The sequence below is a fragment of the Chroicocephalus ridibundus genome, chromosome 4, assembly GCF_963924245.1.
Source record: "Chroicocephalus ridibundus chromosome 4, bChrRid1.1, whole genome shotgun sequence".
Lineage (NCBI taxonomy): Eukaryota > Metazoa > Chordata > Aves > Charadriiformes > Laridae > Chroicocephalus > Chroicocephalus ridibundus.
The window spans coordinates 63,782,122-63,808,102 of NC_086287.1; the positions used below are offsets into that span (position 1 = coordinate 63,782,122).

At 43.9% G+C, this 25,981-nt stretch overlaps 2 protein-coding genes across 5 annotated transcripts in view; one reads left to right on the plus strand and one right to left on the minus strand.

Annotated features, from left to right (window-relative positions):
* Positions 1–25,981, minus strand: part of BRF1 (BRF1 RNA polymerase III transcription initiation factor subunit) — a 179,332-nt gene that overhangs the window by 72,166 nt on the left and 81,185 nt on the right. For all 3 annotated transcript variants that reach the window (XM_063333487.1, XM_063333489.1, XM_063333488.1), the window contains 7 exons: positions 25,042–25,114; positions 16,558–16,707; positions 14,821–14,914; positions 4,661–4,787; positions 3,044–3,083; positions 2,862–2,954; positions 1,888–2,166 (listed from right to left, as the gene is read on the minus strand). In XM_063333487.1, coding sequence (XP_063189557.1) covers positions 1,888–2,166; positions 2,862–2,954; positions 3,044–3,083; positions 4,661–4,787; positions 14,821–14,914; positions 16,558–16,707; positions 25,042–25,114 — 856 coding nt within the window. The remainder of the gene's footprint in view (positions 1–1,887; positions 2,167–2,861; positions 2,955–3,043; positions 3,084–4,660; positions 4,788–14,820; positions 14,915–16,557; positions 16,708–25,041; positions 25,115–25,981) is intronic.
* On the plus strand, positions 19,606–24,663 carry BTBD6 (BTB domain containing 6). 2 transcript variants are annotated; one of them, XM_063333491.1, is made up of 5 exons: positions 19,663–20,195; positions 20,448–20,745; positions 20,934–21,024; positions 21,306–21,424; positions 21,652–24,661. In XM_063333491.1, exons 2-5 carry the CDS (start codon positions 20,537–20,539, stop codon positions 22,682–22,684), a joined length of 1,452 nt encoding a protein of 483 aa, XP_063189561.1. In that variant the 5' UTR covers positions 19,663–20,195; positions 20,448–20,536; the 3' UTR covers positions 22,685–24,661. The 2 variants fall into 2 exon arrangements, with proteins under 2 accessions (XP_063189560.1, XP_063189561.1); XM_063333490.1 differs by having other exon boundaries at positions 19,606–20,745; positions 21,652–24,663.

Consider the following 25,981-nt stretch of genomic DNA (forward strand, 5'->3'; position numbering starts at 1 on the left):
GATGACTTCCGAAAAGAGACCAGGTCCTCAGGGGGATGATGCACACGCACACCATGATGCATGCACACCATGCAGGCATGGCGTGGCAAGGGCTTGGAGACCGGGAATTGCACCCCAGCACAACTATCCTGCAGTACAGACATAGCCAAAGCGAATCTGACTTCAAATGAAACTTTTAAATGATTAAAATAAATTAGCAGAGGGAAAATAAATAAATTACTCACTGCGGGGGGGAAAAAAAAAGTTTGGAGCAGGATCTACAATCAAAAGAAAACCAAAACAGTAATTGGGCATGTGAGCTTCACAACACGTTAAGAAAATAAGTACTTGTTCAAACACCCACAATAATTTCTCAGATGCATTAAGAGAATGAACATACTGAAACGTACTCAGTTTTGAAATTCAGTTCATTTGGCAAGTCCTCAACTTTTGAAAGAAAACAAACAGTGAATGCAGGCAAGCCATAGCATGAGCAGCCACGCACCCTCCTGCCCACCTGCCTGAAGCCCGACTCAGAGCAACATACCTGGCTGTACCAGCTTAGTTTCATCTTTAAACTCAGCCCTCCGCCTGTCCATTAAAATGGTCAATAGCAATGCCAGCTGAGAAACGTCCATCACCGGGAACTTATTTTTACAGGTCATTGGCTAGCCAGACAACAACAGCTTCTAGCCATTACTGACCTCTCTTCGACATGAACTGCTGATTTCCAGGAGAAAGACGAGCCACGAGCCATCTATTTTCTTAATCGTAATTAAAACAAAATCAAAACCACTCAACTGTTTCTATATGATTTCGGTTGTACAAAATATAAACGTGCAATCATCCCCCTACGTTTCTGGGATACAAACACTAACATAATAAGAATCTGAATGCGCTCAGTTCATCTCTTCAGGCAGGAAGTACCTTACGATAAGTAGGTGCTGTTGAACAGAAATCAGCATCAGAACAGTTTGGATAACAAAACGTTCCGCTGCATTGACCCCCCGAGTAAGCTGACAAAACAGATTCGGACAGGGGTGTCTTATGATGGAAAAATTAACTGCAACAAAGAAAAGAATAAAATGCCCTTTAGGTATGTTCAGTTCTTGGAGTCATTAAGATGCAAAAGGAATTTAAAAAAATGCCATCTCCATAAAGCCCAAGCACACGTAAGAAAAAGCAAACAAACCTGCCTGGACAACTGGCTGTTTGCAGTACTGTCTGCCTTAATGGCTGCAGCAAAATTAGCTTCCTTAATTGATCAGTCCTGCTCCAACCGTACTATACAGAGCTGTATGTTACAGATAGATCTGGGGGGTTTAAGAAAAATGGAGCAAAACCACCAAAATGCACACCAAAGTCCATATCAAAGAAAAAAGCATACAACCCGTTATGTCCTATTACAAACGTACTAAATATTTGCCATTTACAAAGATTCTCCATCAGAGAGACAGACTGCATCATGTTTGATTCCAGTAAAATGTCTCCTGAGAAAGTCTGTCTTGATCTCAAATTCTCATACTTGGGTTTTAATTTCCAGTCATATTTACAGGAATCCGCTTCCTCCAATTTCCTAATTGAGACTGCATGGCTTGAAATACGCCCATCAGCTATCATATGACTGCAAATCTACTCGACGAAGAGACACACATTCTCAGGCTTCAGAAAATAATTAGGCACTCCAGATTTTCCTGCAGCTTACTGAGGAGCAGATGCCAATGACCAACATCAACAACCAAGACCACCGGTCCCACCCAGCCTCACAGCTCCTGTACCTTGACGTTACAGTGACTGATGGAATTGCCACCACGGTAACCATCAAGATACATGGAAATTACACAACAAACCCACAACTGGATGCACGTGTCCAGTTTCCACTCCGAGCTGAACTGCTCTCCTACTCACCAGGCTCTCGGTCCTTAGTGGATATGCACTCTTTTATGGACTCTGTTATGCCAAGGCTAGCTGCAGTGGGGAGCGGGCCGAGCAAGGATTCCAGTGCAGGTGGTCTTACAAGAGCTTCATTTCCATTTTTGCATTCCCCATCTTCATGTTTCTTTAGTCTGTCCTTCTCATGGAGTTCATTATAAAAGTCCTTGTTTAAGTGATTAGCGGCTGCTTCCAGTTCCTCATCTTCTGCCTCCTCCTCTCCAAGTATGCTAGAGGTATTATCTTCTATAGAATCTGTAAGGGGAAAAAAAATACCAACAGATCATTGCATACCATCTGTTACAGAAACTAAGTAAATAGAGAGGAGCTCCTGTAAAGAACAGAAATCTTTAGAGAAAAATCTGTAGAAGAAATACACAATATTTTAGTACAATGTATGAATACATGGAGTTTTCAGATGCTCTTCAAATTCATTACCTCGGCTATTAAAATGTATTTTTGTGAATATAGTCATCATTTAAAATAGAAGTATTGTGTTATCAAATTATGGCAAGTAAAAGGGCTTTGCCAGAGAAGCCGGCTACTTACTGATATAATTACAAATGAAAAATAGCCCGTTCAACCTGCACAAAGCCCTTCTGTGCTGCTTAGTCAACTGGGGGATTTGGTGACAGAAGGTTCTGGATACTGGTCCACTGCACTTTCAGTGATGAAAAGGAACATTCTCAGGTGCCAGTGCCAAGCTCATACTGCACCAGGAAAGAAAAACAACTGAAATCATTAATGAACTGTCATTTTAATGAACAATGGAGTTGTTTTGAAGACTGATATTTGAACCAACTAATTGGCAGAGAGAACCCCAGTGCAATAGAGATCTTGTATTACGCTAGCATATATATGATCACATTCATCACAATAAAGTTCATACACTTAAGACTGCCTGCGGGATCTGAACCCGTTATTATTTAAGCAAGACTTGACAGACTTACCATCTTTAGTGAAATTTGCAAATACGCCTTTTGCTTTTGGTCTACTGTTTTCTAATTCAATCTCTATTTCATCTTGATAGCTCGATATTTCACCTGTGGTGATGAAATAAATATAAAAATCAGCAATAATTGATATGATTTTGGACAAATGAGTGATATGTTACACTAAACACAACTTTTACCTTCAAAATCCTCCAGCTTTTTCGATAGCGCCTTCTCAAGCTGAAATGAAAATAAACAAAATAAACATGAGATTACTAAAAAAACCCCAGCTTTGGACTGTTTGTGAACTGTATATAGAGACACGGAATCATAGTGTACTTTAAAAGCAAGGAGCAGGTTTTGAATCCCAACTCAAATTACTTTACAGTGTCAGACAGGCAAGACAGCCAAGTTTCAAAATACCAGCCGATTTCAAATGTTCTCTCACCCCTCTCTATAAGTGAAAAGGAACCTTCACTCTGGCAAGTTGCAAATAAAAGGCCCCATTCTTCAGCAGTCAGCAGTAATTATTCAGCAGTAATACCTGTAGATAGGAGCAAGTGCAAGCCAGCGCTGAAATCGCGCTGCCCAGGCCAGACACAGCACACGGGCGACGGCAGAGGGAAGTACTGACCTGCAGCACCTGGCAGGCTCTTCAGAACATCCCAAGCACGCCTACAGACCTTCAGATGACAGCATTTTTAGAACAGTAAAAACAAAAAAACTCTGAAAAACTAATAATGTAAGATTTGGCTACGGTGGTAGTAAAATCTTCTCCTCTGGTGCTTTAGTTCATGCTTTGTAAAGAAATTAAGCCACTTGAGAACTAATCCCTCTGGAAGCAGGTGCTGCACCACACAAAAAAACCCAGCAGCCTCATTAAAGTAATTGGGTTATTACTGTCATAGGTGTTTAAAAAAAGTTATACGTAGTGGTACTTCTCCTGACCACAGGTATTACCTTAAAAAAAGCCTATGGTTTCTGATCCAAATACAAAGCTTACACCTTTGCAACCCTGGTCCTCGCTAACCAGGGTGGAAGAGCGCATACGGCACATAAAAGAGAAGTGCAGACATTAGGACAGCTACTCAAGACCTCCATGCCACAAGCTCAGCTTCAACTCGTCACATGAGAGGCTCCAGTTTTGTAAGGACAGAAAGATTTGATGCTTCGGTAAGGGGTCAGGGCACAAGAAGGGAAACACACACAGAGCAGGAAAGCAAGCGTAAAGGAGATAACAGTGCTCAGTATAACTGCATCAGCTTGCAAATGGGGGAGCATCTGGGCAGAGCATGCTGAGCCCTCATCTACAACACAGCGACCATGGGGCTGAGCACCAAACGCCGGTACCCTGCAAAACACAGCAGCTCAGCTGGTGCTCTTTTACTCAGCCACCCAGACGTCCTGATCTGCGCTAACAAGCGCAGTGACTCTGTACTTCCCGCAGCAGCTGGCTAAGATGGCAGACATACGTCGATCCCTCATCAGGGGAGGTTTAAAGCCATATTTGAAGCTACATATCTGAAAGAGCATGTCTCTCTGGAGGAGGGAGCAAAAATCGTATAGGAAAAAAACATATATATATATATTTTTTTTTTTTTAACTGTGAAGCTCTCCCTTTACCAGTAAAACAAAAAGGTTGTTAATGGATATCAATCGCACTAATGCTCACCCTTCTCTTACAAACCTCAAAATAAATGTAACCAACCCCTATCGATGGCTGGTCAGTTAGGATTTAGTATTAACTGATTCAAAAAGGAATATACAGAGGGAAGAGAGAGGAAAGAAATACAGAGAGCATCTGGTTCAGAATTCACCTGCTGTAGCTTCAATTTTTTTTGACCAGCTGTAAACGAAGGAGGATCACATTCTTCTTCCAAGTCAATCTTCATGAACTCATCTATGGTTAGCTGACTTGTTGGTGTATCTTCAAACTCGGTCAACCTACCAAAGCATACAGAACATTACCATAGCATCTTTAAGAACATCTTTAAAAGTAACAAAACTCGTCAAACTGCGAAGTTACAGAATAAACATGTCATCCTTAGAAAGTCTGGCTCAAATACAGAATACATTAAAAGTGAAGTGATACTAATTGTTTCGTTTGCTGCAAAAAAAGTATATTTTCATATCACAGGTTAGGTTTTGAATTATTAGAGTATGTAACACTTGCTTTTTCTGATGAACAAAGACTGAACAGAAATACCACAGTCACTAAAGTCAATTAAGTATAGACTGACAAAACTTAAGATGAGAAACGCAGCTCATTCCTCCCATCTGGTTGCTTTTGTTAACAACAACAAAACAGATTCCCAAACTAAAATATCTGTCCTGGTAGTTTAGGAGTAGGTTCAGAAATATTCCTGATATGTTAGCATGATTAATTTACGCAAAGAAAATGTTAAAGTAACAAATCTTCAGTGGACTGGAAGAGGGACAAGAAGTAACCTTCCCAGGACACGCAGAAGCGGTAGTTAAATAAAGAGATCATCTGCACACTGCACAGATGGAATAGATGAATGCATGTAATTCTACAATAATATACTTTGTATTTGTTTAATGTTCCCATTTTAAAAGTTCCTACCTGTGTGAGAGAGAGGACTAGCTCCATGGGGAACTGCCATGAAAGCAGCTGAATCTTTCAAAGGAACTGAATCTTAAATGAGACCACGTTGTCACAACTTCATCTACAAATCTCAGCATTTTAGACAGGTGGTTGAGAATGAGCACATCCATTTTACAGATGGAGAAAGTGAGACAAAAGGTTAAGTACAAAGCCAGGTCAGGAAATGTCTGGCAGAATGTTTTCTGACAGAAAGTGCCCTTTTAATAATATCAACATTTTCCATGGGAAAACGGCAATGCTGGGTCTGCAGCTGCTTCACTGGAATATTCCCATCTTCCAGAGGAAGGAAAGCTGACAACAGCTTCCATCTGCAAAGCTAGGAAACTAAAAACAGTGATTCAGTAATCCCAGCACAGGACCCTTCAGCATTTCTCCTCCCCAGCATGCGGTCATGGTTTTCTCTTTTGCCTCCGATTGCAACAAAACTCCTTCCAAAGAAGGAATTTTCTCTAGGACAGAAATTCAGTTTCCAACCAACTCCAGGGTCAAAGCCAAGACCACCTCGCCACACTCTCTCCCTATATCCTATCAGTACCTGTATTTCCTTTTTTTTTTTTTTTCACAAACTGAGGAGCAAGACAAGACAGCCGATACAAAGGGACGTAACTTCAGGATGCTCTGCCTGCCGGCAGCCTGCTCCCGGAGCACCGTCCCCAGGCCACCCACGGCATCTCACGCCATCAAATGTGCAGGGAGAGCCAGGCAGCTCCACATAAAACCCACAGCAAGGAGCACACTGAGCCCAGGCACAGCTATGCCAGCTGGAATTAGTGCTGCTGAGGAGAAGAAAGCCTCTGCAACCGAGTTTTGCTTTTGGAGTTCAGGAATCTCCACGAAGCCCCAAATTAGCCACGTATTTGAGAGCGACTGACAGCCCAAAACTTTCCCTCTGAGTACCAGGGACCAGCTCCCTCCTCCTCCCTTTCAGATCAAATTGGAAAGGAGAGGAGGATGCTGTTGGCAGCAGCAGCGCCCACCTTCTAATTAACAGCCTAGAAATCCTTCTCAGCATTAACGGGCTTCCAGCATGCGTTACCCACCTTCCAGGAGGGAGCCTCATCTATTTGGCTAGAGCAAAAACCCGGCTAGGGCACTGTTATTTTAATTCAGGATTCATTTAATGCCAAACTCATGTATCATTTTAGGAGCACGTATCTTCCCAGCCACCATCATTAAACTACAGTCATCCATCTCCCCACGCACGCATCATGCACTCACAGGTAGTCCCACTTCAGCAAGAGTTTTCCTCCCAACCAGCCTCGCCTCGTTAAAATGTTATTCTCCTCCCACTGTAAAAAGCCTAGAAGCACTTTGGCAAAGACGCCCAGTTTGTTTACCCCACACTTGCTCCGAGTTTGAGATGAGCAGCCCGACCCAGAGCCCAGCCAAAACAGCAACACCTCCAGGCACACGCAGAAACGTAGAAAACACCAGTAGCAAAACCAGTCACTCATGAAGCAAGGCTGGGGATGAGATGACCACGCTTGGTTTTCAGCGCTCAACCCCGTGCACGTCTCCCTGTGGACACCTGAGGCTCCGTTTGTCCCTCTCCTTGTCCACCATGTGGTGTGACTCACGTCACGTACCCTGCACCCCTCAGAGGTTAGCCCACGGCTGAGACAACGTGCCGGCAGCCGGCACCAGCTTCGGCTCAGGTGTCAGCCTCAGCCCTGAGCCGAAACGGCAGCACGAGTCCCTCTTAAGACCATCGGTGCGCCTGCATGAGGACAGGGCAGAGCTGCGTCGTGTTCGCTGGTGGTGCTACCAAGGAGCTCAGAACCACAGGACGGCATGGCTCGACCATCCGACCCAGCCACCAGCATCCAGTCCCGTGCCCTCCTCTTCCTCAGTCCTGATCCAAGCCAAACGGGGCGAGGGCTGACCCCCCGGCCGTGAGGGCTGCCAGCGTGACGGTGTAGGCACAGCCCAGTGGCAAACCCAAATTTAGAGCAGTACGTTATTTCTTCACTTCTGACCGGTCGTAAGCACAAGGCTCTAGCCTTCCTCCTGCAATGAAGAACCGTCCCCGATGGTCAGGATCACAGCTTGAGCACCATCTCTGCGGGAGAGCGAGCTGTTCACTCAACATTTTCTCCTTTAACTTGGTATAAATAAATACCTGCGTTTGCCAACCGCTTGCCTGCCTCAACATTTTACATTGGCTGATATCCTGTCTACATATTTTTAAACATTTCTTTAATTTTATCCAGTGTTTGGACACATGCCACCAAGGCAACAAACTGATGCAGGCAGCAGTCTACACCGCATGAAACAAGGTAACATTAGTTTGGCAGCTAAGAAAAACTGACGCAACCTTAATGGTAAGCACAACGATTTCAGGGGCGAGGGAGCGCCCTCATGAAAAAAAAAATAAAAAAATAGCTAGGGGCTATTTTTTAAGTCCCACATAAAAATGATATCCAAGTTCATTTTGCACTTTTGTTAATCTAAAAAAAATATCTAATAGGGGTTGCCATTTCAAGTTATGCACAGAAGGAGGAAAATAAACAGATATACAAATTAAGATATTATTTCCTTGGCACACATTCAAAAGGGCTCTAAAAATTGAAATTTGGCAGACAAGTATTTTCTATTTATAGTCAAAGCAGAGGCAACCACTACAGCGCAGGCTAAGACTCAACTTCCAGTATAAACCCTCCCTCCTCCTACAGTTTCTCACAGCAAACTCTTTCAAGCAAATTCCTCTGGGAGAAAAGTTTTTCCAGAGCTTGGTGTCATCTGCCTCTAACCCCAACCCTTTATTTTTTTCAAAGAAAAATTTCCACGGCTTTTGTTTCATCCGTTTATGGACAAAACCACACCTCGCCTTCTGATAAAGCACTTTTGTGCACAAAACAGTAAACCGATTCTGTTCACACTTAATTTAGCTCCCAATAAGGGAAAATGGGTCAGTCATTTTGAAGTTACGAGCAATGTTTTTTTCACTTTGTTTTGTTTCAGGGATACCATCCGGTGAAGAGTTATGAATCTAGTCTACAGCTAAGGGAAAAAAAGACTCCAGTGTGCAGCTAACTGCTCGGTTTTAATGTTAATTGAAATTCTGCAGCAGTGGGGTGCAACAAAGCACGTAAAAGAAGAAGCGCTTCTGGAGTCCAACTCACAAATGCTTCAGGAGTTCACGTTCAAAGTCCGAGAGGGACTTCTAAGCAGAGACCATTTCAGAAAAGCCACAGTGTCCTCCTTCAGACACACACTCAGCATCTAGCTCTAGAAAGCAGGCAGCATAAAGCAGAGGTATCTTGTGCTGGATCTCTGTACAGAAGGGCAAACAAATTATAACTTCAGAAACCACTGCTTTTTTAAAACTGAAATTTAGCCTGAGCAGTCACCCTTTAAGCTCCCTGTTGTGAAAGGTCTTTTTAAAGTACTTAAAAAATTTTATTAATGGATTAAAAAAAGTACTAAGTTGAATATTAACATACTGTTAGCAGAAATACATGAAAAAAGCTTTATTTATTGCTTTATTCTGTTAGCAGAAATACATGAAAAAAGCTTTATTGCAAGATAAATTGGTGGTGGTAATTAAATTCCCTTGATTTTTCCCAAATTAACAATAGAATTAAAGCCCTAAGCAATAACTTACAAGATATCAACATGATCTCAACTGCCATACCAATTATAAATATTCTAGTAATAGATCAGCTGATTTGACAACTCCAACGTTTGCAAACTCCGGAAAAGTAAGGGATTTACTTTTGCATCTTAGTGAAGTACCAAAATATTGCAGTTTATCCCCACTGTTTTAACTTAAAGTTCATCAGTGCTGATTACCGCTCTAAACCTGTGCACTCACTCGTAGGAGAGAAGTTCAGAATTCACACCGATGTGGCAAACCATCACTATTTTTCATACTACAAATTTAACAGTCCCTTGCATCATCCTTTTCTCTCCATTTTTTTCCAAGCCATTCGATGTTTATGCATGAACTACTTTTAGGGTATGTGTTTACATACTTCCATAAGTGATACTTAATACAGAATACGTACCAGAAATAGTTATTAAATGCTTCCTACATGGCACAAAAACCACCAGTATGTAAATAAACAGAAGTGTAATCTCCTTATATGTAATCATTGTACATAATTTTACATGTGCTTGCAGCAATATAAAAAAGGTATTTTTAAAGCCTATATGAATGAGTATCTCATTACTAAAGGTAAGGACAAAATCAGAGGTGATCCAGTTACCGTGGTTTTACAACTTACAACTTATCACCTGAGCTGTGCTAAATTAGTCTGTCTGTGTCCCTGGCCCAATGCAACGTAAAGAGAAATATTTTCACTTAAACAACTTCCATGCTGTACTACATTGATACATTTCACCTCTTTCTGCAATGGACTAAGAGCATACACATGCAGTCATTTACTGCAAATTAATTGGCGACTGATAATTTATGGTGCTCATTTGCTGGCAACTCTCTGTCGTTTTTCCAAGTATTCAAGAAGGGATACCTTGAAAGATTTATTGTACTACATAAAAGCACCCTTTAGAATTCGTTGTTTTTACTTGCTCACACCAAAACAGAGATTTAAAATTATCCCAAGTTCGTTAGCATAAATTTTAAAGCCCTGATTCTGCAAAGGCTTACACGTGCGGTTCACGTGGGTTAACACTCGTGCACACAGTCAGCCCACCAACAATCCCACCCACAGATCTCCCTGGCCATCCCAGAAGCCCTCCAGTCTACACCACCTGCAATTTTTTGTTCTTGGGATTTTTTTCCCCCACAATTCAAGTGTTCACACCATGCTAATGAAACAAAATGCTTTAGCATTCCTTAAAATTTTGTTTTATTAGCATGGTTCCTCTGCTGCGGTCTGTCAAAAACACTCTATGATCTCCTGGAAAAGAAAAATAGTGTGCTGCTTAATTTCTTAACAGGCACTCAGATGAGGAAAGTCAAACACAGAGAAAACTGTTTATAAGATCTAAGCCTGAGTTAGTGCTAATAAGTTAATTATTGTTTTAAAAGTAACAGACACCAAATAATTTTGAAATGACATTTTAAAAATAAGTATGAAGTACTAAAATATATTAGGAATCTAATTAATGTATTCACTTACTAGCTGTATAGAAGCCAGATTTATAAAAAGGAACATTGCCTGTGAAATTGGATTCCGCAAAAAGGAAACCTTTTTTCATTAAAACAGACAATACAATTTACACAGGTATGCAATACCAAATCGCGTGGATCAAATTGTATTTCACTCGCCATACTACAAAAACTTCTGGAAATCATCTACAAGCCACTTGAAATTATTTACCCGGAGACATAAAATATTTCTCAATTTACTTTCTTAGCTTATTCACAACAGTGGCCAGTGAAGGAGCTCCACGGCTGCTGAGCTGAGACCAGAGCGGACACCACCACAAGCTTCTTTACACAAGGGAACTCCCCCAGTTTTCCGAAAGCTTCTCCCCAAACCGCACTTCAACCAAGAGCGCTTACGCAACTCTGACCTACTGAGCATCCTCTGCCCTTCGCCATCCTCAAATACCTTTGGTAAACAGCTCTCACTTAATTCATCAGGTACCTTTCACAGCATTTTAGCACGGCTTTACTTGGATCACAGCAAAACACAGACTTCTTTGCGGTCTTCCCCTCACTCCTGGCCTTGATAACGGCTTTGGTATTTTGGGGAAGGTAACCTCACAGCCACCTCGCAGCTACGCGCCTCTCTGTTACCGTCTCTTCCCGTCCTGACTGAGGTCTCACGTACAGACTTGCTCCTCCCTTTGTCTGCTCTCACAGGCATCTGCCCGGCTTGAGACTGCACTGGGAGCTTGGACATGAAGCTTACATGAGCTATATAATGCAGAAATGAAAATAAGGAAAGCTTCAGGCAATACATTTATCTCTATGCACGAATCTTTAATTTTTCCAGAAAACTACCAATACAGTCACTGAAAAAGCTGTAGCGGGGTCCCCAAGATACAAGCAAAGGGCCCCATTTATAAAAGTCCCTGCAGCATCTCCACCCAGCCTGACAAATGGAGTTCCTTCATAGCAAGTCTTGTCTTTCTTCCCCAAAATGCTATTTTGTTGTAAGAAAAAAACCATTCACCTTAAAAACGCACCCTTTAAACCTATTCTGGCCCTTCATTCCAATTCCTTCTAAATGAAGCTTTACTTCTTCTGAAGTTCATCACAAATAGGTTTTTTAACAGATAGTACTTTATGGAACTGAGAAGAAATATTTTTTTATGTAAAAAGCAGCTCAATTTAAAGATAAAGAGAATAAGCCAAAGTAAAATGCAAGTGTTAACAAAGATAAGCTGATTTTTTTTATATTTCTATTGAAGAAGAGTCTAAGATCTTTAAACAGGCGTAAGGGCCGCACAGTATTAGATAATGCACAATGGACAAATATCACAAAAATTATTCTCACTGCAGATAAGACAGAATTTAGTATGCAGAGAAAGTATGCAATAGGTGAATAAACAGATGAAGGGGCAGAGTATGTAAAGGTTAAAAAGGCAGCAGCAAAGACAGGCGCATTGAACACAGGCACAAATGTGAGGATTAAACTAAATAAAAGAGCTGGGTTTATTAAAAGTTAATTTCTGCTATCTCCACAGATGATTACACAGAAAATAACAACTTGACTAATTAGTTAATATTTGTACAGTACTTTGAATATATAAAGTGATATATAAGTTAATATCATTTCAATTAGACTGGAAATGAGACAGAATTATCAGTGCATTTATTAATATTTAATACGTTCACTTTCAACAACAGCAACAAGCTTTACATTTTAATTGTGTGCTTCAAAACATAAAGCTAGAAAGCCCTGTGAAGTAACTACAAAGTTTTCTTACCAAGATCCTACCAAAAAACCCCCACGCATATTAAAAAAACCACACACTGTTTTTTAATCACACAGATGGTTAAATCAAGAATTCTTCATTCGAAGATGAGTGATGGGGTCCATGGGCCATGCTGTGGCACTTTTTCCTTCCAAAACAGATTCCCTTTATGATCAGATCATTCATTTTTTATGACCTGAAGGTATACCACGTTGTTGTGAACCTCCTCCTAAGAGCTACTCCTCCTGTACAAGGCGGTCAAAGAGGCAATAAGAGGTACAGGCACGTGGGGCTTGGTGCTCTCCAGCTGATGGAGAACAGGATGAACTAATCCCCTTGTATGCAGTCCCATCAGCTGCATTGCACGGGACCAGAATCAGTGCCCTCCTCAGGGAAGGGCTGCCAGCCCTTGCTGAGGGTCCTCCTGAAACAGGAAGCCAAGCAAGGCGTTCTTAAAAAGCATCGCTCCCGCATCCTCAGCCGAGCCACTGATAAACACAGCCCTGTGCCCCGCCAGCTGCTGGGCAGCCTCTGTGGGGCAGGGGGAGAAGGCACCTTCTGTCACTGCCGCCTCTGCCCTTGCAGATTTCTGCCATGGAAGTCCGTCAGCACTAAAAGCAAATTCAGCTCGTAATGGTCTGTGCTTCCCCAGGAGCCGTGTAGCCAACTGGGAGCAAAATCAAACCATACGGCAGAACCTGCGGGTTGGACATTTCAGCATTATCTGGGCTCCTGTCTGGTTTTGCTTCGAGAGCCGTCAGGGCAAAGCCATCAGCAGTGAGCGCAGCATCCAACGCCGACCATTAATGGGCGTCCATCCAACTACATTCAACGCCTTCACAACACACAAAGCAGCAGCAGCTCTTTACAAACCAGAGTAACTATAGCAATAATTAAAAGGAAATAAAACTGTACATCAAACTGAGAAGCAAAGGAATTTTTAAGAATGTGAAACAAGTGCTTATTAATTTAGACAACTTCTACTCGATGGCATTTTGAGAGGAATTCTTGAAAGAAGAGGAAAAAAACTGGAGTGCAGGAACAGTTATTCAAAGGTATTTTTTTTATTTGCCTTCGTTAAATACTATATAATGTGCTCCTATTTGAAAAACATCAATCAAATTTATAGATTCGTGATAAATACAGTTGTAATTATAGCTGCCTGAAAATAATTCAGCTGTCACGTTTACCCTGTCAAAGTAAATAACGCTGTCATTTTAGTTGATGTGTGTGACTTGAGTAAACATTTCAAAGCATGAATTTTGAAGTAAGATTTCCTCGCTTGAAACAATTGCTCAAATTAATTTTCCTTCCAACTCTAATTTATTATGCTTATTTTCTTAGTAAGAACAAACACTTTAACTATTTAACCAAGGCATCTTGGAGTAGATTGTGGGTGCATAAATCATGAATCATACAAAATGCACATTAAAACACATGACCTGTTGACCAGAGAAAAAAAGGTGGCGTTTGTACTGCTCCATCCTTATTGCTGTAGGACCTTAAAGCACTTCAAACTCTTTAAATTTATCACTACATCATTCACACACGGTAGGGAAATAGTATCATTCCTGTTCCATAAAGGAACAGGACCTGGGGCAAAAAAACCCCCATTTTTCACAATTAAGATGTGAATATTATTAACAAGTATTAGGCTCGGCTGGATGCGCTTAAGCTGGTCTCAGCAAGGTGGAGAGAAAGAGAGACATCAGGGGAGCTTCCCAAACACAAACCTTGGTAGAACAAATTTCAGAATTTATTGGTGGTACAAAAAATTCCAACTGGGGGCGACAGAAATCATGGTATTTCACAGTTATGTCATTTTTTACTGAACCTACAAGGAAAGAAAATGTTACAGCTTTTCAAAACTAAAATGAGGGAAAATGGGTGGCTGCTGACTTTATCAAACATGGAAAATGCAACTACATCTTCAAAAAAACCAACATGCCAAAGGGAAATTGCCACTTTCAGGCACACATTCTGCTGCTAATTCCACTTCTGAGCCCTTCAGTGAACTTACCATTAGGCTCACTGTGCTGTCTTCTATTTATTAGCAGTGCAACACTACTGAAAAGGAACATTTTAGCACAGCTAAAGGTTTAACATTTTGAAACGTTCTGTTCAGTAACAGCTAAAAGACAAGACTTTTCAGCACTGTATGCTGGATTAATGAAAATAAAAAATCCCACAGTACACCCTGAGTTTTGAGAATCGATCAATTATTTCTTCTGAGGACATGACAACACTGTTAACATTTCTGACCCAGCATTTTTGCCTTCAACTCTTCACCTGTTAAATGGGCACCGTGCCCCTTACCATCTTTGCTAAGCATCTGAGGCCTTACATAAGAGGCAGGTGTTAGCACTTAAAAACGACCAGCTAAAACATGTTGTACTTATTTTATTCTTGGCACTTGGCACAAAGGAAAAGAACCTGGTTTTCTCCAATATACATTCATTTTAGACTACACCACTTTTCAGTACTGTAAACGAAAGATAAAAGCAATAAAACTGCACTGACCTTTTCCTTAATGTAGACTCACAAACCTTGACCACCCTGATGACCTCTTTAACAGTACGTCGGAAATCATGCATTCTTGCTGCTACTAGCAGAGCTAGAGAATAAGCAGAGAAAGTCAATGTCAAAAAGAGGAAAACTTCCTGAAGAAAAGCAGAAAGCAGTCAGATAGCTATACCCCCTCTTTGTCCCTGTCTTCAGCTGCAGAGCTGTAAATGCTTATGCTCAGCTGTGTCCCTGAATACAGGTGATTGACTTGACTTCACAAACTTTGCTTCCTATCCAATAGAATTAAGCTGATTGCAAATTGCACCCTGAAAAATTCTGTGCTTTAGCATTTGGGAAACCACGGCCAGCTACTCAAATACAGCAAAAGAACATCTCGTTGTTCACATACTTTCAAAGCTATCACCTTTTTAGCGGAATTTACTGGCCCTGAATAAAAAGATCTCCAGTCAACTCTTCCAGAAGCGAAACAGTGAATCCACTTAAGCTGTTATCCTCATTGCTGTTGCCACTATCACTGTCTTCCTAGTGCCTAAGTGCTCTCCTGCAAGACCCTCTACACAGCTAGATAACCAGTACTGGCTGCGTTTACACTAGTGTGTTGATTCACACCACCAGCTCCGTTTCGAAGCGTCACCCCCCTTTCATCGTGCAGTGGCTCAGCGCGCACAACTGTTTTCAGCATGCAAAAGTGATTCCTCTCAGAGGAAACCAAAGCAGAGCTCCACTTCAGGTATGTGATTAAAGTGCTCCAGTTCCTAGCGGGAACATCAGGGGCTGAACTAACAACCGGTCCTTCGGACAAGGTATGGCACAGGCCTTTAGGCTGGGGAACCAAGCTAAACCCAGTCCGCGGTACAGCACATGAACTGCATGTTGCGTGGATGGATGTAGGGGACCCAGCACCACCTGCTTCCATTTATTGATCCATGTCTGTTGAATCGAATTAGTTGCTCGTGTGGATATAGTCTATGTAGTGAATCAAAGACCAGGCTGGTCTCCCATAGAGCCTATACTCAAATTTTTAGCAACGTGCAATAAGCAAGTACTATTAACCAAAAGAGGCTAGAAATTTCAAGAAGATTGCGTAGTCCTGGGTCCCCTACGGTTTCTGTGCTATTTCTCATTCCAGCATGCACACGTAACATTTTTCAAATAAAATAAAGCGCATTTGTGAACTCTGTGACTATCTCCAGTCTTCATTACTCTGACCTCACTGGCTGGTACTGACTACCTTTTAACCTAGCCCTCCCAAACCGGTAGGTTTTTTGTAAGCATCATGACAGCAATGGAGCTTGGAAAAAGATGAAGAAGGAGAGGAAAATAATTTCACAGAACAGGTCAAAGAGGGCATTTCTTGCATAAGACTGTGTAAAGACACAAATCAAAGTGCTTGCACTAATGGTGTCATTTCAGCTGACAAAAAAAACCTTTTAGCAGCTAGAGCTTGCACAGAGTGGGGGCGAAAGGAGCACCAGAAAGGAGGTTAAAAAATCCAAAACATAAGATACAAAGGATCTGAGCAAATAATGTAGGAGCAAGGACAAAAATGAAGTTTGAGTTTCAGAAACTATTTCGATGAAGACCTGTATAATCTGTAGGTGCCTGACAGCACAAAACCCAGAGAATATGGCATCACCGAGGAAAGGAGAAAGTCCTCAATGTGTTCCCAACGCCCAGACTCTCCCATCTAACCCATTGCCAGGGAAGCGATGCAGCCAGCGTCTGACATACCTGCTCCACAGAGCCCAGAGGGCCGGCGGCCGGTGTGCATCCAGTCCCGCTTCATTCTCTGCAACAGCCTGAGAGCCGTCATGGACACCTCGTGGTTCTTATCCCCAAACTCAAGCATGTGTGCAAAACGAGGAATATACAGACATGGATCTGCAACGGAAAGCAATACAATTATTCCTAATCCTAACCTTAAATTCAGGGAACGCGGTGCTCGAGCAGGTGGGCTGTTGCGGTTGCCTCACTTCACGTCTCAGCAAACAACGCGGACTGTGCTGCCAGGCCAGATCCTCTCATCACGAAGCTTTAGCAGCACCTTTTTAGATAAGCTAAACCAAAATCCTTTCTCGCTTTACAGACAAGAGACCTTTAAAGCACTGCACAAAGTTTTTCTAACGTGCTTGTCAGGATCCAAGGCTGCACATGCCGACTCCCCACACGTGAGCAGGCTAAATGGGTATCAGTGAAATTATGCGCAAAGCCAAGCATTTGCAAATGCTTTTGCTGAATGAGGATGTAACTTAGGCCTACAACTTTTAACACATCCGGTAACAAATAAGTAACAAATAAGGTAACGTGCATGTCTCGTCTCCCACCTAACTACAAATTAAGCTCTGAAAAAAATTCATTTGCTTAAAACCCTATGTCCCTAACAAAAGTCTACTTACATCTTCACAGTTAATTCACGCTCCTTCTCAGACTCATATTCCAACACCAAAAAACAGTGTTTATCACAGATACTAAGGCATACACTCCGTCGGCATAAATTGCTGGAACCCAATTAACGTCAACAGCGCTACGACAATTTACATCAGCCACGGAACTGCCTCCAGATGTATAAACTTATTTCAAGCGTTGGTGTTACCAGCTTAAAACTAACTGAAATACATCGGTACGGACTGTGCTTTGCCTAAACCAATTTATAATTTATCAAACAATCTTGTAAAAGCTACACTTAACACATGTTTACTCTTATTTGAGGTATCAGTTTCTCATTTCCTGCCAGCCTTTTATCACTTGACCGAAAATCCACAATGTACGGTAAATCGTTAACTATTAGTCTCAACTCAATTTCCTTTAGCTGATCCCCTACGTGGGCACTTAAACTGATAAAGATGAAAATTCAGCTCGAAACACTGGAACAATCTCACGGATTTACAATTAATCAAAACCGTTTCATTTAGCACCAAGTTCTAACAATAATGCCCTTTTGCTAGCCACAATTACCAAGATCACGTCGAAGGTGATTACGCCTGTCAGCCCTGCAGAAGCATCAAAATGAAAGCATTTATCAAGCAAAAACTTCCAAACACCTCTCCCTCAAAAATAAAGAAACATCCAAGCGCAGCCACCTCCTCAACACAACCCTAAAAATCAAAGGTTTAGGAAAAAGTAACCAGTACCCATGATTCTTAAGGGCAGTTGTTCTGTGTTTCGAAGTATGATTTTATAAAACTGTACTCAACAGAAATGTCCAAAATTCAACAAAAACCAAAAAAAAACTTTCGGAAGTGATAGCCTGGGGTTCAACAGATCTAAACTTTGCTCTTCGCACTACAGAAACGCGTGTGGTGTCACACAGCCATGCCCGGTTTGCTTCCCCATCTCCTGCTATCCCGGGAGGGCCCAACTTCGGCTCCTCTGCAGTGGAGCAGAGCCAGGCAATTCACAGCTTTCTCTTCCGAGCGGAGTTTCAGGAGCGCTTACACGCATTTGCATTGTGGCTGTTCAGACATTTCTGCTTGCATTCATGCCCACAGGTCATTTGACAAAACATTGCACGTCCTTAGTTTAAATTCTGAAGCTACCAAACAGCCAGAAAATTAATATGGGGGCTGGTTTTAAGTGAAAAGCCTTAAAGAGGCTGCAAGTGGCTAGAACGCCATACTACCCGTACCTAAATTAAATGCAGGGCCAAAGTTAACATAAACACGTCCCGCACAGATGCAAACGTTTTTAAAAAATAAAAAAATATATAGTTTTTTAAATTGTACAACCCAAACACCTCAAATCGTTCCACGGGTACTAAAAATGCACCAAGAGCGTCCCACTCCCAGATGAGCCCCCTTTGCCTTCAGGGACACCCCTGGGACTGGAGCCCTTGCACACGAGGGAGCAAGTTCAAGCGCGGCAAAACCCCTCGGCTTTCCTGAACGGGGACTGCAGGGGCCATGAAGCTGGTACCAAGAAAAACGTTATTTTTTTTTTTTTTGGAAAGAAGCTGCTGTTTTTCTCATGACTTTCCCTTCTCTCCATATCCCACTCGTGACTTGGAACTTGGACTTTGGGAAGTACCTAGATGCCACATAGTCGTTAACACGAATATAGAGAAATTCCTAGGCAACTACTTAAAAGAGTGACCTTCCCACCAAAACGAGTAACCGGGGAGAGGAGCCAGGCCGTGCCCACCCCCGCGGGAAGAGGCTCAGTCCCCCCCAGGAACCTCCCCGGCAGGCGGGCGGCGACCCAGGCCGGGGGGGGCCGCACAACCGGTGCACGGCAGCTTCGGGGCTGCCAAAAAAAGGGGGGGGGGGGGGAGGACAGGACCAAACCCAACAAAACTTAAAATTTCCTTTAAATAATTCCGCCCCGGCCGTGCCCCAAGCCGCCCCGGGCGCCGGCCCCAGCGGGGCAGCCCGGCAGCGGAGCGGAACGGGGCGGTGCGCGGCGCGGCGGCGCCCCCGCCCGGGCCGGTCGGGAAGGTCGGTGAGCTCCCGGGGCCGCTCCGCCCCACCATGGGCCGGTCCCCCGTGTCCTCCCCTCTCCTCCCCGCCGCGCGTGTTCCCGCTGCGGTAATCCGGGGCGGGGGGGAGGGGACGCGACATGGAGCGGCTGAGGGACGGCGGGTCCCCGCCGCCGCCGCTCGGCGCTGCGCACGTACAGGCGCCCCGGCGCCGAGCGCCCCCGGGCGGGCGCGGGGGGGGCACCCTGGGTGCGCGCGGAAGACTGACACACGGCGGGGCGGGGGGCGGCTCCCCCCGCCGCGCCCCGGCGCTCCCCATTGGCGCGGGCGGCCGTGACGCGCGTCGCAGCGGCTGCCTATTAGGGCGGGAGGCGGAGGCAGGGCCCGGCAGAGCCGCGCCGCATCCCGCCGCCGCCGTGAGGGGAGCGCCCGGGGCAGCGCCGCCCGCCCGCCGCCGAGGAGCCGGGGCGCCCGGCGGCCAGCAACGCCCCCGACGCGGGGCGGGAGCAGCGCGGAGGAGCAGCGCCGTGTGGCGGCGGCCGCCGCGGGGAGGAGAGGAGGAAAGTTGGTGCGAACGGCGGCGGGGCCGCCCGGGAACGGGACTGCAGGGAGCCGCCGCCTCGCCACGGCCCGGCCCGGCGCGGCCGCCGCGGATGTGCCCCCGGCGGGCGGGGAAGGACGGAGCGGAGCGCGGGGGATCGGGCGGCTGGCTGCGCTTCACCCTGGCCGGGCTGCTGCACCCGGAGGATTTGTGGATTGACTCTCGGTCCTGACCCACCGCCTCGGCTGGATTTGTGGGGTTCCGTTGTTGCTGGATTTTGGCTTTCGCTTTTTTTTTTCCTTCTATATTTTTTTCTCCTCTGTCCTCGGGGGAAGGAACTGCCTGCCAGCCCCGCTCGGGTCCCCCGCTGCAGTCGTGGCAGGGCCGTGGAGGCTGGGAGCCCCCCTACGAGCCAAGGTGAGCGCTGGCACCGATCCGATACAGCATCATCCCTTTCCCCCACGGAAAGGTGCGTCGGGCTTGTAACCCACACCAAAAAAAAAAAATTTAAAAATTTAAAAAAGCCACCCTGCATCTAGAAGCGTACAAAATATCCAGATAGTGGGACTCGCATTTGGGATTTGTTAGTTCTCTTGCTCATGCCACTGCCCCATGGTTGCCTCAATGGCAGGATCATGAAGTGTTTGACTTTCTTTCTTCTGCTTCCAGAGACCTTAAAGAAGTCCAAAAAGAGTGTGAGGTCAAACGGCAAGGTGCCAGGATGCTATGAGATAGTGCCCCTGTCCCTGAAGAAGAAGATGGCTGCAGAACTTTACCCTGCCAGCACCAACACCAACATCGCAAACAGTAACGCCGCCGCCGCCGCCACCGCTGCCAACAGCAAGAAGAACGCCCTGCAGCTGCAGCAGAGCGCCCAGCCGCCCCCGCCGCCCCAGCTCCAGAACCTCAACAACAACAACTTGGAGAGCTCCAACTGGCAGTCCTTCCACCCCACCCTGCGGGAGAGGTAAGGGCCGGGACCCGCCGGACCCTGCCCCGGCCGCCGCGGGCGGGAGACCGGTGCCCCGGCCCCCGGCACCTGCCCCGCGTCCGGGCGTGAGGGACGGGCCGGGCCGGGGCCGCAGCCGCGGGGGAGGCCCCGGGAGCAGGCGAGGGGCTGCCCGCCGCTAACGGGGCTTCTCCCCTCGCTTGCAGGAACGCGCTGATGTTCAATAACGAACTCATGGCTGACGTTCACTTCATCGTGGGCCCGCCGGGGGCATCCAAGAAAGTTCCTGCCCATAAGGTTTGTGCAGATAATTTTTGGCTCTTTCATACTGCTGTGCGTCTCGCCTTTTCCCCCTGCCTTACAACTAGATTCCCTTTTTCTTTTCTTTTCTCTAATTACAGTGCTCATCTAATCCCAAAAGTAATTCACGTATGCTGCAATTAAAGGGAACAGTCCAAGGCAGCCTTCTGCCTCCACTGCAGCTTTTAACTTTCCCTAAGTGTAGCTCTTGGTGAAAGCCAGCACGCTCAGCTATTACTGGTACATATCACTGAGGTTTCTCTCTCTTTATTTTCCAGTATGTTTTGGCAGTTGGTAGCTCTGTCTTCTATGCTATGTTTTATGGCGATCTCGCAGAGGTCAAATCTGAAATCCATATACCAGATGTGGAACCTGCAGCCTTCCTAATCCTATTAAAGTAAGTGGCCACTACACGTCTACTAATTACGTGGACAGAATCAAAGTAGCTTATAAAATATACATCTCCTAATTGGCATTGTGCAATATGCACTTATTACTGTTTACTTAATGTGCTGACAAATACTCAATGTCAGATGCATTGCCAGCAAAGATGACTATAGATCAATCTTTCATGGCCTGTATTTTTGTTTTTCCCTAAGAAACTATTTTTTTTTCCCCATCTAGATACATGTATAGTGATGAAATAGACCTGGAAGCTGACACAGTTCTGGCTACACTGTATGCTGCCAAGAAGTACATCGTGCCGGCCCTAGCAAAGGCTTGCGTCAATTTTCTGGAGACCAGTTTAGAAGCGAAGAACGCTTGTGTCCTGCTGTCTCAGAGCAGGCTCTTTGAGGAGCCAGAGCTGACGCAGCGCTGCTGGGAAGTGATTGATGCTCAAGCAGAAATGGCACTGAAGTCAGAGGGCTTCTGTGAGATAGATCAACAAACACTAGAGATCATTGTGACCCGGGAGGCACTCAACACCAAGGAAGTGGTAGTTTTCGAGGCTGTTCTCAACTGGGCAGAGGCTGAATGCAAACGGCAAGGGCTGCCGGTTACGCCGCGCAACAAGAGGAATGTATTAGGAAAAGCTTTGTACTTGGTGCGGATTCCGACCATGACTTTGGAAGAGTTTGCCAATGGAGCTGCCCAGTCTGACATCCTCACCCTTGAGGAAACTCACAACATATTCTTATGGTACACAGCCGCAAATAAACCCAAACTAGAGTTTCCACTGACAAAAAGAAAAGGACTCGTACCTCAGCGATGCCATCGATTTCAGTCGTCTGCATATCGCAGCAATCAGTGGAGGTACCGAGGGCGGTGTGACAGTATTCAGTTTGCCGTAGACAAACGGATATTTATAGCAGGACTGGGATTGTATGGGTCAAGCTGTGGCAAAGCTGAATACAGTGTCAAAATTGAACTGAAGCGCTTAGGCGTTGTCCTTGCTCAAAATCTGACAAAGTTTACCTCTGACGGTTCCAGTAACACTTTCTCTGTGTGGTTTGAACACCCTGTGCAGGTTGAGCAAGATACATTTTACAATGTAAGTGCTATTCTCGACGGTAATGAACTCAGTTACTTTGGGCAAGAGGGAATGACTGAAGTGCAGTGCGGGAAAGTGACATTCCAGTTCCAGTGCTCCTCGGACAGTACTAATGGAACCGGAGTACAAGGAGGACAAATACCTGAGCTCATTTTCTATGCATGATGCATTTCACCTTGATTGTATTCCAGTACTGCAACGATGCACATTTAAGGGATTTTTCAGTTTTACTATGAACTCTGCAGCAGTATGGAATGTTACGCTACTTACCTATCTGCTACATCAGGCTATACAAATAAGTGAAGGAATGCTCTTGAATTTAATCTTATTTTATTTATTCATAAGCTATTTGACTTAATTATTAAGACTGCAAAAAGCAGAAAAATGTTAAATTTCGCACGTACTGTGCATTTATTTTGTATATAGATAACTAACTTGCAGACTGCAGCTGACTTAAACAGAATGTTCTAAACTAGAGCAGTTTATGAATCTGTGAAATATAAAATGTTTTTACTTGCCCTAAGTCCTGCGTACTTGATAATTGCTCACCTTATGGCTTGTGTCTGTTAATTCATCTATGGTACAGTTAGCAGGGGTGGTGATTGTGTAGGCTGTCCCCCTGTATGCATCTACATAGGGCATTAGCTATCACCGCAACTGCAAAGGTTCCTTTGCTTGGTAACTGAGAGTATCCATCACCAGCCTTTATTTTCCTTCACGAAAAAGGGAGCTGACATCTGTAGAAGGTCAGGGGTTTTTGCGTGTTGCCTAAGCTAAGATAGGCAAACCATGAGTGTAATCGGAGTTGATCAAAATGATCCTGTGGTTATATTTGAAAGCTTCTAATGCCCATTCACACCCATCATCTATCTGAGTTAACCTCCAGCCTGCCCAGCGAACAGCGACACCGACGCTCACACCTGTCAAACTGCACCCCACTTGAATGGCCAGAGTCAAGACAGCGAGATGAAGCTTAATGCAGCAACAGGCTTTATCACAGACAGCCCAGAGCTGTAATACTGGCAGCCACTATTCTAAACATACATCCCATCCTCACGTTTGGGAGCAGGCATTAGAGAAATACTTGCAATATGGTCTTTAAGTTCACTCAAAATTGCTAATTAAAAATAAGCCACCTTGAAACAAAAGCTGCTCTCTTTTTTCTAAAAACATAGAAAAAATGCCATAGATCTAAGAACTGCACTATCTGCAGTCAATTTATAGCTAGCACCCTTTAACTTTTCTCAGAGTGTTAGAAGTAGATGTTTTTCTCAAGTGTCAATCATTACAGATAAGTGACAATCATTACACATAAGCCAATTAGAAATGCTGGGTTTTATAAATCTCTCTTCTCATGACGACTTTGGAAAGAATACTCAAACAGCAGTCTAAACCAGTATGTTTTTCCATTTGTAACGAGTACCTCTATATTAATTTCACAGGGTTTTCTGTTTGTCTTTTCCTAAGCTGCATTCATTTTCACCTGTTCTCTCTCTCTAAGAAAAAAAAGAGGTAGTAATTAAAAATAAGGCAGCAACTGAATTACTGGAAACAAGAACTTTTTACGAGACATGAAGCTACCCTAACAAAGCCAGCACACCATGATGGCTGATAGCTGCGCACTGCCACATACTATCTGGATGCCGTTATGACGATGTTCAGTGTGTGAGCTGCTGGTACTCCTGCTGCAAAGGCAGGCAGTTATGTGCCCAGCTGAGTACATCTGAAGGGGTGTGTGAGTGTGTCGTTCTTGAATGCTAAGGCATCTGATTCTCTCAGTACAGATTAAGGAGAGTGGGAGTGAGAGTGGGTAAAGATACAGGAAGAAAATTCCTGCGCAGAGGTGGGTTACAGTCACAAGACCTCTCTATAAACGCACTCTTTTAACTGGAATTGGCATAAATTCCCATGGTTTAAAAGCTACAGCCTAGACAATAGCTTGCTTTTTTTTTTTAATTTTTTTTTTACCCTTTGGACAGGTTAAAACCCACCTTCCTATCACTGCATTATGATTTCAGTGATAGCTTACTAATTAAAAAGTTATTCATATGCCTGGAAAAAGTTGCTCCTCATTTTCCATCAAGCCACTTGTATTTCAAGCACTGAACAGCTCAGCTACAGGCAACAGACAGATAGTAAATTTGGCAAATATTTATCAAATGTTGCATCTCTATGGAACTGAAGTGTGACAGGCCTGTGTGAGCTTGTAGACGCACACAATTTGTTATACATCAGCCCATTGTCTTAGTATAGTCTAAACTACTCTTGGAAAAAGCAACAAAATTATTTGTAAAAGACAATAGCATCTAGGTCCCAAAAAACTCTCACGTACAGGAGAACAGGCTCTCACAGTCAGCAACGTTCTTCTGCCTGGATTGATTCTAGTTTCATTTTTAAATTACCATTTTGGTATTTAGCACACAATACTATGTATATATACACACATACATATATATCCTTGTCAAGTAACCATGCAGAAAATACATCCAAATACTCAAAAGTCAACTCATAAAAAGAAATACCTATGGCTGGAGCATTTATGCAGAGTTCTCTGGCCAACAGAAGGAAAGTTTTTCCCAGCACATAGACATTCACCTATTAAAAGACAAAAAAAGCATTATTTAAATCTTAAGCCACAAATGTTTTTAATAGCATTTATATGGAAAGGAAAAAAAAAAAAAACGCCCAACTTTGGAAATCTTAAACAACCTGCTTTAAAAAAAATTCAACTGAAGTAATACAAGTAATATTCATAGGTACAGAATAATACTTGGTGCTTGTCAAAAGCTGCACAATTTAGCATTGTAAATCAAAGCGTAGATTTATACTGAAAAAGTTAAAAAAAGTTGTTCATCATGCACTTCAGTAGGCTCAGTGTTGCTCCATAGTACTTGGACAATTTTACAGTTGTCACCTAAGCTCTTACAGCATTAAGTAGACTTTAATAGAATATCAGTATATATAAAGTGTCATTTATCCTGTAACGTAACAAAGCCTGAGCACATCCTCGCAAGTTAGTGCAAATTTCAGCTCTGCATGATCATGTGAAGTGGGATAATTAAGTATTGCACAAGCACACACCAACTTTTCCACCACAGCAAGGAGTGGTGCTGTATGCCCCAAGGGTTATTTGTCATTTCTTACTGTTTGGACATTGCCCCATATCACCCTACGTTAAAAAAAGATAAATACATAAATTCAGAAAAACCCTAATCCACAGGAAACCTGCTTAAGAGCCAGGGACAGAGCCCTGCTCTCCTCCCCTCCTTCACTGCCGCACTCAGGAGGATGTAAACTGAAGGGAGGAGTTACTCTTTCTTCGTACTCTGATTTGCAATTTATAGCATAGGCAACTACATTTGTATTTTAAGAGTCTGAGGAAGTTTTCTTTCACTATCTTAAGATGTGTTTTTGTGGTCAGCAAGAAAGGCAGGATATACTTCAGTTCCCGATCAGCCCGAA

Bases quoted from the DNA above. Each gene is read 5' to 3' on its own strand.
- BTBD6 (XM_063333490.1), top strand. From the start codon at position 20,378: ATGCCACTGCCCCATGGTTGCCTCAATGGCAGGATCATGAAGTGTTTG. The intron at 20,746-20,933 runs GTAAGGGCCGGG...CCTCGCTTGCAG, and splicing joins CACCCCACCCTGCGGGAGAG to GAACGCGCTGATGTTCAATA. The intron at 21,025-21,305 runs GTTTGTGCAGAT...TTTATTTTCCAG, and splicing joins AGAAAGTTCCTGCCCATAAG to TATGTTTTGGCAGTTGGTAG.